Here is a 13,504-nt window from a genome sequence, read left to right on the forward strand (position 1 = left end):
CCAAACGATCCAAATCCCGGCTATGGGCGAGAGAAGCTGGCGAAACTTGCAGTTTAATTTTTTAGGAGTCTCAGAGCTGGGAAACTTGAGCCCTCTGAAAGAGCGAAGAAGGAGTTGCCAAGAATTTACATGTGATGCCACTGCTAAATGAATTAAGTTGCGTACCGGTTCGTTAGCTCGTACCAAATATTACAAGTATGTGCCACCACCAAGCCAGTTTCTTCTCCCGAGCAGGCTTTCCACGGCTAGATGGGTTGTCATGGCTAGTCTATCAGAGTGGCGTGATCGGACAAGCCAGCAGGCGGCGGTGCTTCAATGCAATGCCGGCGAGGCGCCCGAGAAGCCTACTCCGGCCGATGTGCCACATTGAAGCCAGTTTGCCCGTCCTTCTACCTGGGCGCGGCTATTTAAGCATGGCTCGACGCCGTTCGCATCACATTTCATATCTCTTTTCCCCATCACAGCTCCGCTCCTCTCCCATCACCGTCGTCGACCCTCCTCTCTTTTATTCGACGGTGCCAATGTGTTGGTTCTCTGCATCGACGGGTTGCTCTGAATCCGGATCTTGGCGTCACCGCCATCGCTCTCCTAGGCCATCGACCTCCACGGCGACCACCTCCCTTGGGAAGAAGGAGATCATCCTCTTCCCCGATGACGAGGAGTCGCAGCAGTAGTCGCGCCTCCTCCTCACGGAGGCTGCCGCGATGGAGGAGTAGCAGGCGCACCTGGAGTTCCTCCTCTAGCAGTCGCTCAAGTACCGTGGTCCGGCGCCGCCACTCCACCGCGTCAAAGTGGAGCCGACGTTGCCGCTTTTCCACCATGTCAAGGTTTGCATGAATACGTTCGTGTTTGCATGATATTTGTCCATCCGTTTAGAGAAATGTATCAGTGATGAAGGTTTAGGGCAAACGCTGGCTTTGTACCGGTTAGATAGATGGCTTGTATAGGTGTCCGCCGAAACGTCACGCGACCGCGGACAAATATATGTCCGCTTTAAGGGTCCCTAATCCTTCTATATCTGCACAATTCGGTTTTTTTTAGCGTTGATACGCAACGCAAGGGGACGCGCACCCCGCTATTTGCGGCGGGATCTGATGGATCCAGCCGTCCGCCAAACTAAAAAAAACGAAGAGCGTCGCATGATGAGCAGCTATTCCCACACCCAATCCGCTGACTTGTACTCCTGTATAACCAGCCGTTACCTGTCGCCATCGAGCACAGCAAGATCCCAGAAGCATCCCACGGAAGCCAAGCCAAGACGACGGCTCCCAGCAGCAAGCAGCTGATGGAGATCGCCACGGTCGACCTCCGCGGGCTGGAGCCCGGCGGGCCGGGCTGGGCGGAAGCCCGGGACGCGGTGACGGCGTCCGTGGTCGCGCACGGCTTCGTCGTCGTGGCGCACGACGCGCTCGGCCCGGAGCTCCGGCAGGCGCTGTTCGGCCGCGTCATGCCGGAGATCTTCGCGCTCCCGCCGGAGGCCAAGCAGCGGAACGTCTCCACGGTGGGCCCCTTCCGAGGCTACATCTCCAACGTCCCCGGCACCAACTGGGAGAGCGTGCGCCTCTCGGAGCCCACCGACGCCGGCCGCGTCCGCGACTTCGCCGACCTCCTCTGGCCGCAGGGGAACCCCGCCTTCTGGTAACCAAGCAGCGCCCACCATTTTTTTGCTCCAGCCGTCGTGCAGCTGCCGTGCGTCCATTTTGCATGGTGCGCCCATGGTGACCGTGTGCCGTCCACGCGCAGCGACACGATCGCGTCCGCGGCCAAGAACGTGTGGGAGCTGCAGCGCACCGTGGAGACGATGATCCTGGAGGGCCTGGGCGTCGGCGAGGAGCACATCGGCGCGCATCTGGACACGCTCGCCCACAGCGTCCGGCTGTCGCGCTACGGGCCCCCGCCGGACGCGGAGACCAGCATGTCCCTGCAGGCGCACCGCGACGACAGCATCATGACGGCGATCGTGCAGCACGGCGTGGAGGGCCTCGAGGTGCAGGCTCAGGACGGGATCTGGCTCACGGTGCCGCCTGAGCCGGACTTGTTCACCTTCGTCGCCGGCGAGCTGTTCACGGTAAGGGCCTGGGCCACCCCCTCGCGCTCTCCTTTCTTTGCTGCAGCGCACGCGCGTCTGACTCACGCCGCCGTCGCAGGTCGTGACTAACGGGAGGGTGCCGGGTTGCTTCCACCGCGTGAGGACGCCGAGCAACCGCGAGCGCCTGTCGGCGCTGTTCGGCTGCCCGGGGAAGGACGGCGTCCTTCTGAGCGCCATTGACGAGCTCGTCGACGACGAACACCCTCTGCTGTACCGTCCCTGCACCAACGACGGCTACACAACGTTCCGGCACTCGGACGAAGGGCGCAAGGCCAGTGATCCATTGAAGGCCTTCTGTGGGGTGGAGAAAGATGATCGCCGTTCGTAAGTCAAGCTCACTTCACCTCACCATTCTGAAGTCGTCAAGCTCCGTTCTCCACACCATTCTGAAGCCGACATTGCTAGGTTACCCATGTAATGATTGCGACGCCATTCTGAAGTCCTATTGCTACTGAACTTTACTCAAATCGCTGTCAGTTATCTCTTCGATTAAGCACTTTGTGGATGATCATTACTACTCCCTCCGTCCGGAAATACTTGTCATCAAAATGAATAACAGGGGATGTATCTAGATGTATTTTAGTTCTAGATACATCCCTTTTTGTCCATTTTGATGACAAGTATTTTCGGAAAGAGGGAGTACGACATTACCGGCTGATCTTATTCAGTTTACTGTTGTGCACACGTTGACTTGCTGATGGCAAGTGCAATATTTGCTGGCCCCATTTCAACTTTGAGAATATGCTCATCACTTCACCAGTGGTTTTGTTAAGCACGATGTATGCAACAAAAACATTGCCTGAAAGCTTTCATGCTGAATTTTATCATTGACCACGGCACCACCAACATGCTAACCTCTGTACAAAAACATTCCGGTCACACTTGATACCAGATTACAGATACAGCTAGATGGCTGCACTGATAAATGCAACCAAAATGGCACGACTAACTACCTACAGGTGGCCATGAAAAATTCTTGCTAGATAGAATTTTCTGCCTTAGCCTGCAAAAGATGCTGCATGAGCAAATCAGCATTTTAACCCCCTTTGCACCAAAAATAAGGGATCCGCTCCCTGCTTCCATCTTATGTTGTCAGCCTTTCACTTATCGAGGTCTTCGAGGAGAGATGCAGGAATTTCTACAGGTGAGGCCATCATCGACACGCACCCGAACTGTACAGTCACAAAAACAAACAATTATGAAAATGCATGTAACAGCCAAAGAAAGCAGGGAGAGCGGATATCACCTTGCGCTCACTATACTTGCTCCTGATGGCCTTCAGATTTGAATACTGTCTGCCCAACTGCAAATCGTGTATCCTCAGGATGCAGCTCCTGAGATCAGAGACCTTGTAGCCCGTTTTCTCTTGCAGCGTCAAGTTCTAGCAGACGTAAATGTCAGAACAAACACAAGGCAAAGCATAATGTGGATTCGATAATTCAGCAATATTTGATTAATCTTACCCAAGGATGAATCTTTGGGCTGATTGTGAACCTGGCTAAGAACATACAGGCAGCAGCAATAACTGATGGCAGGAACCTTATGCAGTCGTAGTCTAGCAAGCTCAATTCCGCGAGATAGCAGCACATAAGCTCCAACCTTTTTGCACTTGCACACTGAAGTTTGAAGGGGGAAACATGTTACAAAAGTTTAAAAAGCAACTGCTGAAGGCTTAAAAAATGTGCTTACATTGCCTCCACGACAAGATATTAGGAATCTTCTGCAATAGACATGTATCAAACGTTAGGCTTATGAAATTCTTTTAGTCCATTATGGCAGTAATCATGCTGCTATTTTCCATGTGATTTAAACATGGTAACTATTCCCTCCATCCGAAATTACATACATCCGTTTGAGCGGCAAGTAATTCTGGACGGAGGGAGTACTTGACATCACGATGATAGTTGATAGGTATGTGCAAATTAAATGCGGAAATTTCAGATAGAGCACGTACAATAGAAAAGTTCTTACGGTGGGACTCCCCATCTGAAAGTTGAGATATTTCAGTATGTCAGCCTCCATCTTCACCACCTGCAGTGCATACAAATTACAAATTTATCTCCACCATTCACATGAGTGCTAGGAAATTTACCAAAAATGTCAAGTTTAGCAGAAGGTTACCTGCTGATTGGTGTATGTGCCGTCAGTAATGTCACTGAATTTGTCCAACTTAGGAACATGAATCTCTTCGTACTTCCTACAGCATTAAATTTAGGCCGTTGTAAGTTGGCCAGTCATGGTAAGATATGACAAAGAGAGGCATAAAGGAGATAGAGGAAAGTTTAGGCGCATACGCAGCAACAAACAATGAAGCGACACCAAGCAATTGCAGCCTGTCCCGGGTAATGACACTCGCCGTGAGGAAGCGGTCAATATATGAAACCGCAATGTAAAGTGTGTCAACCAGAAGCTTGAACTCGTCAACCACATCCACCAACCAATCTACTAAGATCCCCCTCATAGTGGCGTTGACGTCTTTCTGCATGGCCACCATATAGTCATCCCTCGGCCTCCTCAATTGTTCAACCTGTAATGTCACAAAACGCAACAAAATCACAAATAATGTCCCTCATTTTTGCCACGGTGCACCAGGCTATATTGCATTCCGTTCATCGTAATGATAGTACCTTCAGACAATCAGGATGACATGTATACTTTTTTCCCAAAGACTTGTTTTTCTGCTAGTGAAGGTGGAAAAACACTAGAAATGTCCCAATCTAACAGTAAAAAAATGATTAATTCACCCCCAACTCAATCCAACCCAGTAAACGCCCCCAAAAACTCCCAAATGTGTGTACCATTTATCACCGTGACATACCAACAGGACCGAATCCCACCACCACACCACGAACTTCGCACCCCCTAAACAAGCCGCCCTCTAAAATGACTCGGATTTCCGCACGCATTGTCAGACGAGAAGATGGATCGAGGAACCCTCACCTCCAGGGACCGCAGGTAACCGTCGATATCCGCGACGTACGGGCCAACCGACGCCTGCGCCGCCCCGGCGTCCGTCTGCCTCGAGGCCGCCGGGCGGGCGGCAATGGCGGAACACTCCCTCCTCCGCGCCTCCTCCTCCACCGCCGCGGCGGCCGCCTCCCTGGCCGCCGCGCGCGTCATCGGCTTGGACGGCGCCCCGGTCGGCGCCGCCGAGGCGTTGTTCGCGGTGGATGCGGCGGGGAGCTCGGCAAGGGCCCTGCGCTCCGTGCAGCGCGGCCTCTTGGGGGGCGGCGGCGCCGTGCCGGCGGTGTTCTCCTTGTCCTCCGCCACCCCCTGCTGCTTCCGGCGACAGCCGCGTGGCTCCATTGCGTTCGCCGTCGAGTTTTGGGTTTCGATTGGCCGGGGGTTTGGGAGGGTTCGCGGCCTGGGCAGGGGGGAGGATGGAAGGAGGCGGCGGGTGCCTTTGGCTTTGGGAGAAGGGTACGCGGTCCGGGTTTTCAAAACAGGTGTCGAGCGGGAGTTCAAATCGAAATGAGAGATGCCTTTGCCTTAGCACGAGGGAGGCGTTACTACCTCTCTCTCTCAGTTTATAGGGCGTGCGCGTACCTCTAGGTCGTCAATTTGACCAACCTAATACAAGTCATATATTACAAAAAGTATATCAATATAAATTTTAGATGTTCTATTTTCAGAAGATATAATTTTTGTGTTATATAGTTTATATTAAGGTGATCAAATTGGCAACCTAGGTACACGCGTAGGACTTGTAAACTGAAACGGAGGTAGTACGAGTTACCGCCTGCCCAGCCTGTGATTGACTGGTTTCCATTTAAGATCGCTTCCACCGTTTCTTTCCCGAAAATTGAGTGCGTCGCCGGGCACCGCGTGAGCGAATCGTTGGACTGCTGCTGCACGGAACGGAAGGCAGCGGAAGCCCTAGGGGCTAGGGTGGAGGGGGCGTGACAAACGAACGGTGTGTTTGTATGGTGGTCATCCGATCAAAAAGAAAAGAAAAAGTTTTGATCTTAGCGCATGTCAACCACATTCCTCCTTCTCCCAACCCTAGTAGCTGCCACTGTCACCACAGCTTCCCTACACGCCGCCGCCTTGGTCCCCCTCTTATTCCTCGTTCGACGGCCTTGACGGCGGCAAGAGGAGTGGGGACATGTCTGTCTTGTTTTATTTTTCTTAGTTTTTCGTTTCATCGATGACATTGATGAGGTGGTGGCGGCGATGCCGTGTTGGAATAAGGTCTCTCCGTCACTCCTAACCTCGACGTCTAATCCGACGCTGACGAAAGAGCTTGTGAGAGTTCGTGTCCTCGGATGCGTTTGTTCCCTTCAAATATTGGAAGTCCGTGTATCTTTCAGGGAGAGCTATTGGCTGGTTATTGGTGTAGCGATTTCGACACCTTCTTCTGTGTTGTTCTTTGGCTTGACCTGGTTTCTCCAACCCTATGAACTAGGGGTGATGGATCACAATCCTATTCTGCGTGGGGTGATACTCCAGCTAATGTTGCTTTAGCGATTTATACATCTCGTCTCAAGGGACGAGTGGCTATTGCAGTCTTCAAAGCCTTCTAAACAAAAACTTCACCAAATTTTTCGATGGCCAACTACTCCCTATGTTCCTAAATATAATATGTTTTGGTAGTTCAAATTGATCTACTAAAACATCTTATATCTAGAAACGGAGGGAGTATTTGGCAAGGCAATGATATGCTAAAACCGACCAAAGTACCAAGGGTTCACGTGCGTATCCCGTCGCCTCCTGACTCGAGTGCACAGGTGACTGAACCTAAACCAACGGATCTCAAGGTAGATAATCCTAAGCTAGATATCTTGAAACAAGGGTAATACAGGGATTTTACTCAAGTTTGGGCTCTCCGAGGAAATAACGCTCTATGTCTTGTGTTTATTGCGTTGGAACAATTATAGAGTACAGATATCTACTAAGAGATTCGAAGTATGATTCTACGAGTCAGGCCCCTTGGTTCATATAGGTACTAGGGGCTCCTATGGTACATGATCCTAATCGGCTACGCATGAGAAGATATAATTCTCCACAGATCCAGCGTCTTGGAGTATGCATTAAGTCTTCTAGATCTTTCTTATAATTGTGATGGGCAGCCCGAAGTGGCCCAGGGCGAAACTGTAAGGGAACATTGCATGGAAAACAAAAAAAAATTGCACACGTAAAATCTATCCATGGAGATGCATATCTACAAGAGGGGAGAGTATGTCTACGTACCCTCTAGACCGTTAAGCGGAAGCGTTTATAAACGCGGTTGATGTAGTCGTACACCTTCACAATCCGTCCCGATCAAGTATCGAATGTACGACACCTCCGCGTTTAGCACACGTTCAGCTCGATGACGTCCTCGCCTTCTCGATCCTGCAAGAGAGGCGAAGTAGTAGATGAGTTCTGGTAGCACGACGGCGTGGTGACGGAGGTGGTGAAACAATCCGCAGGGCTTAGCCAAGCACAACGGACATGGACGGAGGAGGAACTAGAACTAGAAGGAGACGAGGCGCCGCACACGGCTTGGGGATCGCGGTCTGTGTTGCCCCTCTCCCTCCTCACATATATATAGGTGGGGGTGAAGAGGAGGCAGCCTAGGGCACCCTCAAAGGGACGGCGGCCAGCCCTAGGGCCTGCCTAGCCCCCCTCCATATATGAACATGGGGGGAGGAAAGAGGGACTAGCTGCCTTAGGGTGCCTCCCCCTTCCTTCCCTCCCCTCTTGGCACGTGGGCAGGGTGGAGGGGCGCGCCAAACCCCTTGTGGGCTGGTGTGCTTCCCCTCATTAGCCCATAAGGCCTACCACTTACCGGTGGCCTCCCGGAACCCCTTCCGGCACTCCGATAAATACCCGGTACTTTTCGAAACCTTTCCGGTGACCGAATAGCACCGTCCCATATATCAATGTTTACCTCCAAACCATTCCAGAGCTCCTCGTCATGTCCGTGTTCTCATACGGGACTCTGAACAACATTCGGTCACCAACTCACATAACTCATATAATACTATATCGTCAACGAACGTTAAAGGACCCTACGAGTTCGAGAATGATGTAGACAAGACCGAGACGCCTTTTTGGTCAATAACCAATAGTGGGACCTGGATGCCCATATTGGTTCCTACATATTCTACGAAGATCTTTATCAATCGAACATTTATGACAACATACGTAATTCCCTTTGTCTGTCGGTATGTTACTTGCCCGAGGTTCGGTCGTTGGTATCTCCATACCTAGTTCAATCTCGTTACTGTCAAGTCTCTTTACTCGTTCTGTAATACATCATCTCATAACTAACTCCTTAGTCACTTTGCTTGCAAGCTTCTTCTGATGCTGTATTACCGAGAGGGCCCAGAGATACCTCTCCGATACATAGAGTGACAAATCCCAATATCGATCCATGCCAACTCAACAGACACCTTCGGAGATACATGTAGAGCATCTTTATGATCACCCAGTTACATTGTGACATTTGATAGCACACAAGGTATTCCTCCAGTATCCGTGAATTGCATGATCTCATGGTCGAAGGAATATGTATTTGACATTAAGAAAGCGGTAACAATAAACTGAACGATCATATGCTATGCTAACGGATGGGTCCTATTTTCATCAGTCTCCCACTTGCACTAGAGTCAATAATCTAGTTCACATTGCCTTGTGATTAACACCCATAGTTCACATCACCATGTGACTAACACCCAAAGAGTTTACTAGAGTCAATAATCTAGTTCACATCGCCATGTGATTAACACCCAAAGAGTACTAAGGTGTGATCATGTTTTGCTTGTGAGAGAGGTTTAGTCAACGGGTCTGCCACATTTAGATCTATATGTATCTTGCAAATTTCTATGTCTACAATGCTATGCATGGAGCTACTCTAGCTAATTGCTCCCACGTTCAATATGTATCCAGACTAAAACTCAGAGTCATCTGGATCGGTGTCAAAGCTTGCATCGATGTAACCCTTTACGGCAAACTCTTTATCACCTCCATAACCGAGAAACGTTTCCTTAGTCCTATTTAGGTATCTAAGGATACTTTTCACCGCTGTCCAGTGATCCACTCCTGGATCACTATTGTACCCCCTTGCCAGACTCATGGCAAGGCACACAACAGGTCTGGTACACAACATGACATGCTTTATAAAACCTATGTCTAAGGCATAGGGAATGAATTTCATTCTCTCTCTCTATCTTCTGTCGTGGTCGTACTTTGAGTCTTACTCAACTTCATACCTTACAATATAGGCAAGAACCCTTTCTTTGACTGATCCATTTTGAACATCTTCAAAAACTTTGTCAAGGTCCTTTTATAGGCAAGAACCCTTTATTCAAAAGCTTTGTGAAAGTCCTATTAAGCGTCTCGATCTATCCCTACAGATCTTGATGCCCAATATATAAGCAGCTTCACCGAGGTTTTTCATTGAAAAATTCTTATTCAAGTATTCTTTTATGCTATCCAGAAATTCTATATCATTTCCAATCAGTAATATGGCATCCACATATAACACCATAAATGCTAAAGAGCTCCCACTCACTTTCTTGTAAATACAGGCTTCTCTGTAAGTCTGTATAAAACCATATGCTTTGATCATATCATCAAAACGTATATTCCAACTCTGAGATGCTTGCACCAATCCATAAATGGATCGCTAGAGCTTGCACACTTTGTTATCACCTTTAGGGTCGACAAAACCTTCTGGTTGCATCATATACAACTCTTCTTTAAGAAATCTGTTAAGGAATGCAGTTTTGACGTCCATTTGCCAGATTTCATAATCATAAAATGCAACAATTGCTAACATGATTCGGACAGGTTTAAGCATTTCTACGGGTGAGAAAGTCTCATCGTAGTCAACCCCTTGAACTTGTCGAAAACCTTTTGCGACAAGTCGAGCTTTGTAGACAGTAATATTACCATCAGTGTCCGTCTTCTTCATGAAGATCCATTTATTCTCAATGGCTTGCCGATCATCGGGCAATTCCACCAAAGTCCACACTTTGTTCTCATACATGGATCCTATCTCAAATTTCATGGTCTCAAGCCATTTGTCGGAATCTGGGCTCATCATAGCTTCTTCATAGTTCATAGGTTCGCTGTTGTCTAACAACATGACTTTTAGGATAGGATTACCGTACCACTCTGGTGCGGTACGTGTTCTGGTCGACCTACAAGGTTCAGTAGTAACTTGATCTGAAGTTTCATGATCATCATTATTAGCTTCCTCTCTAGTTGGTGTAGGCATCACGGGAACGGTTTTCTCTGATGTGCTACTTTCCAATTCGAGAGAAGGTACAATTACCTCATCAAGTTATACTTTCCTCCTACTCACTTCTTTCAAGAGAAACTCCTTCTTTAGAGATGACCCATTCTTAGCAACAAAGATCTTGCCTTTGAATTTGTGGTAGAAGGTGTACCCAATAGTTTCTTTAGGGTATCCTATGAAGACGCACTTCTCCGATTTGGGTTCGAGCTTATGAGGTTGAATCCTTTTACATAAGAGTCGCATCCCCAAACTTTAAGAAACGACAGCTTAGGTTTTCTTGCCAAACCATAGTTCATACGGTATCGTCTCAACGGATTTAGACGGTGTCCTATTTAACGTGAATGCGGTTGTCTCTAATGCATAACCCCAAAACGATAAAGGTAAATCGGTAAGAGACATCATAGAAGGCACCATATCTAATAAAGTACGGTTACGATGTTCGGACACACCATTACGCTGTGGTGTTCTAGGTGGCGTGAGTTGTGAAACAATTCCACATTGTTTTAAATGAAGGCCAAACTCGTAACTCAAATATTCGCCTCCACGATCAGATCGTAGAAACTTCATTTTCTTGTTACGATGATTCTCCACTTCACTCTGAAATTCTTTGAACTTTTTAAATGTTTCACACTTGTGTTTCATCAAGTAGATATACCCATACCTACTTAAATCATTTGTGAAGATTAGAAAATAATGATACCCGCCGTGTGCCTCAATACTCATCGGACCGTACACATCAGCATGTATTATTTACAATAAGTCATTAGCTCGCTCCATTGTTCCGGAGAACGGAGTTTTAGTCATCTTACCCATAAGGCATGGTTCACAAGTATCAAATGATTCATAATCAAGTGATTCCAAAAGTCCATCCGCACGGAGTTTCTTCATGCGCTTTACACCAATATGACCTCAACGGCAGTGCCACAAGTATGTTGCACTATAATTATCAACTTTGCATCTTTTGGCATCAATATTATGAATATGTGTATCACTACGATCGAGATTCAACAAGAATAGACCATTCATCAAAGGTGCATGACCATAAAAGATATTACTCATATAAATAGAACAACCATTATTCCCTGATTTAAATGAATAACCGTCTCACAATAAACAACATCCAGATATAATGTTCATGCTCAACGCTGGCACCAAATAACAGTTATTGAGGTCTAAAACTAATCCCGAAGGTAGGTGTAGAGGTAACGTGCCGACAGCGATCACATCGACCTTGGAACCATTCCTGACGTGCATCGTCACCTCGTGCTTAGCCAATTTTCATTTATTCCGCAGCTCCTATTTCGAGTTACAAATATGAGCAACCAAACCAGTATCAAATACCCAGGCGCTACAACGAGCATTAGTAAGGTACACATCAATAACATGAATATCAAATATATCTCTGTTCACTTTGCCATCCTTCTTATCCGCCAAGTATTTGGGGCAGTTCCGCTTCAAGTGACCATTCCTTTTGCAATAGAAGGACTCATTTTCAGGCTTGGGTCCAGCTTTGGGCTTCTTCACGGGAACGGCAACTTGCTTGCCTTCTTCTTGAAGTTCCCTTTCTTTCCCTTGCCCTTTTTCTTGAAACTAGTGGTCTCGTTAACCATCAACACTTGATGCCCCTTCTTGATTTCTACCTCCGCCGATTTCAGCATCGCAAAGAGCTCGGGAATTGTTTCCGTCACCCCTTGCATATTATAGTTCATCACGAAGACTTTGTAGCTTGGTGGCAGTGACTGAAGAACTTTGTCAATAACACTCTCAGCTAGAAGATCAACTCCTAGCTGAGTCAAGTGGTTATGGTACCCAGACATTTTGAGAATGTGTTCACTGACAGGACTGTTCTCCTCCATTTTACAGCTATAGAACGTGTTGGAGACTTCATATCTCTCAACCCGGGCATTAGCTTGAAATATCAACTTCAGCTCTTGGAACATCTCATATGCTCCGTGGCATTCAAAACGTCTTTGAAGTCCCTGTTCTAAGCCGTAAAGCATGGCACACTGAACTATTGAGTAGTCATCAGATCGAGCCTGCCAGACGTTCATAACATCTGTAGTAGCTCCTGTAGCAGGTTTGTCACCTAGCGGTGCATCAGGAACATAATTCTTCTGTGCAACAATGAGGATCATCCTCAAGTTACGGACCCAATCCGTGTAGTTGCTACCATCATCTTTCAACTTAGCTTTCTCTAGGGACGCATTAAAATTCAAGGGAACGGTAGCACGGGCCATTGATCTACAACATAGATATGCAAAAACTATTAAGACTAAGTTCATGATAAATTTTATTTCAAATAATCAAATTACTAATGAACTCCCACTTAAATCAATATCCCTCAAATTTTCTAAGTGATACATGATCCATATCAACTAACCCATGTCCGATCATCACGTGAGATGGGGTAGTTTTCAATGGTGAACATCTCTATATTGATCATATCTACTATATGACTCATGTTCGACCTTTCAGTCTCTAGTGTTCTGAGACCATGTGTGTACCTGCTAGGTCGTCAAGTTTAACCCAAGTATTATGCATGTGCAAAACTGTCTTGCACCCGTTGTATGTGAACGTAGAGTCTATCACACGCGATCATCACGAGGTGCTTCGAAACGACAAACTTTGGCAATGGTGCACACTCAAGGAGAACGCTTTTATCTTGAAATTAAGTGAAGGAATCATCTATAATGCTACCATCATTCTAAGAAAAATAAGATGCATAAAGGATAAACATCACATGCAATCAAAATATGTGACATGATACGACCATCATCATCTTGTGCTTTTGATCTCCATCTCCAAAGCATCGGCATGATCTCCATCGTCACCAGCTCTACACCTTGATCTCCATCGTAGCGTCGGGGCCGTCTCGCCAACTATTGCTTCTACAACTATTGCTAACGCGTAGTGATAAAGTAAAGCAACTACATGGCACCTAGTGATTGACATGCAGGTCATACAATAATTAAAGACAACCCAAAGGCTCCTGCCGGTTGTCGTACTCATTGACATGCAAGTTCTGAATTTATTACAAAACATGGTCATCTTATTCATGAACATATATCACATCATATCGTGAACATATCACATCATAACATGCCCTGCAAAAATAAGTTAGACGTCCTCTACTTTATTGTTGCAAGTTTTACGTGGCTGCTACGGGCAACTAGAAAGAACCGTTCTTA

At 47.3% G+C, this 13,504-nt stretch overlaps 2 protein-coding genes across 3 annotated transcripts; one reads left to right on the top strand and one right to left on the bottom strand.

The window, feature by feature from the left end:
* Window positions 1–1,158: 1,158 nt before the first annotated feature.
* On the top strand, window positions 1,159–2,607 carry LOC119291276 (probable 2-oxoglutarate-dependent dioxygenase AOP1). Its single transcript, XM_037570006.1, has 3 exons — window positions 1,159–1,638; window positions 1,744–2,068; window positions 2,148–2,607. The coding sequence occupies exons 1-3, from the start codon at window positions 1,286–1,288 to the stop codon at window positions 2,415–2,417; spliced, it is 948 nt and encodes a 315-aa protein (XP_037425903.1). The 5' UTR covers window positions 1,159–1,285; the 3' UTR covers window positions 2,418–2,607.
* Window positions 2,608–2,884: 277 nt separating this feature from the next.
* Window positions 2,885–5,530, bottom strand: LOC119291275 (cyclin-A3-2-like). Of its 2 annotated transcripts, none has more exons than XR_005142320.1 (8): window positions 5,030–5,530; window positions 4,384–4,616; window positions 4,211–4,286; window positions 4,061–4,120; window positions 3,779–3,809; window positions 3,553–3,705; window positions 3,336–3,470; window positions 2,885–3,261 (listed from the first exon to the last, which is right to left on the bottom strand). XR_005142320.1 is itself a non-coding variant. In XM_037570005.1 (8 exons), the coding sequence occupies exons 1-8, from the start codon at window positions 5,393–5,395 to the stop codon at window positions 3,190–3,192; spliced, it is 1,143 nt and encodes a 380-aa protein (XP_037425902.1). In that variant the 5' UTR covers window positions 5,396–5,526; the 3' UTR covers window positions 2,885–3,189. The 2 variants fall into 2 exon arrangements, 1 of the variants encoding a protein (XP_037425902.1); XM_037570005.1 differs by having other exon boundaries at window positions 4,044–4,120; window positions 5,030–5,526.
* Between the last annotated feature and the right edge of the window lie 7,974 nt (window positions 5,531–13,504).

Source organism: Triticum dicoccoides, chromosome 4B, assembly GCF_002162155.2.
Source record: "Triticum dicoccoides isolate Atlit2015 ecotype Zavitan chromosome 4B, WEW_v2.0, whole genome shotgun sequence".
NCBI classification, from domain to species: Eukaryota; Viridiplantae; Streptophyta; class Magnoliopsida; order Poales; family Poaceae; genus Triticum; species Triticum dicoccoides.

Coding starts and splice junctions, on each gene's coding strand:
- LOC119291276 (XM_037570006.1), top strand. CDS start 1,286: ATGGAGATCGCCACGGTCGACCTCCGCGGGCTGGAGCCCGGCGGGCCG. Junction 1,639..1,743: donor CAGGGGAACCCCGCCTTCTG/GTAACCAAGCAG, acceptor GTCCACGCGCAG/CGACACGATCGCGTCCGCGG. Junction 2,069..2,147: donor TCGCCGGCGAGCTGTTCACG/GTAAGGGCCTGG, acceptor CCGCCGTCGCAG/GTCGTGACTAACGGGAGGGT.
- LOC119291275 (XM_037570005.1), bottom strand. CDS start 5,395: ATGGAGCCACGCGGCTGTCGCCGGAAGCAGCAGGGGGTGGCGGAGGAC. Junction 4,617..5,029: donor GTTACCTGCGGTCCCTGGAG/GTGAGGGTTCCT, acceptor GTGACATTACAG/GTTGAACAATTGAGGAGGCC. Junction 4,287..4,383: donor GCTTCATTGTTTGTTGCTGC/GTATGCGCCTAA, acceptor TTAATGCTGTAG/GAAGTACGAAGAGATTCATG.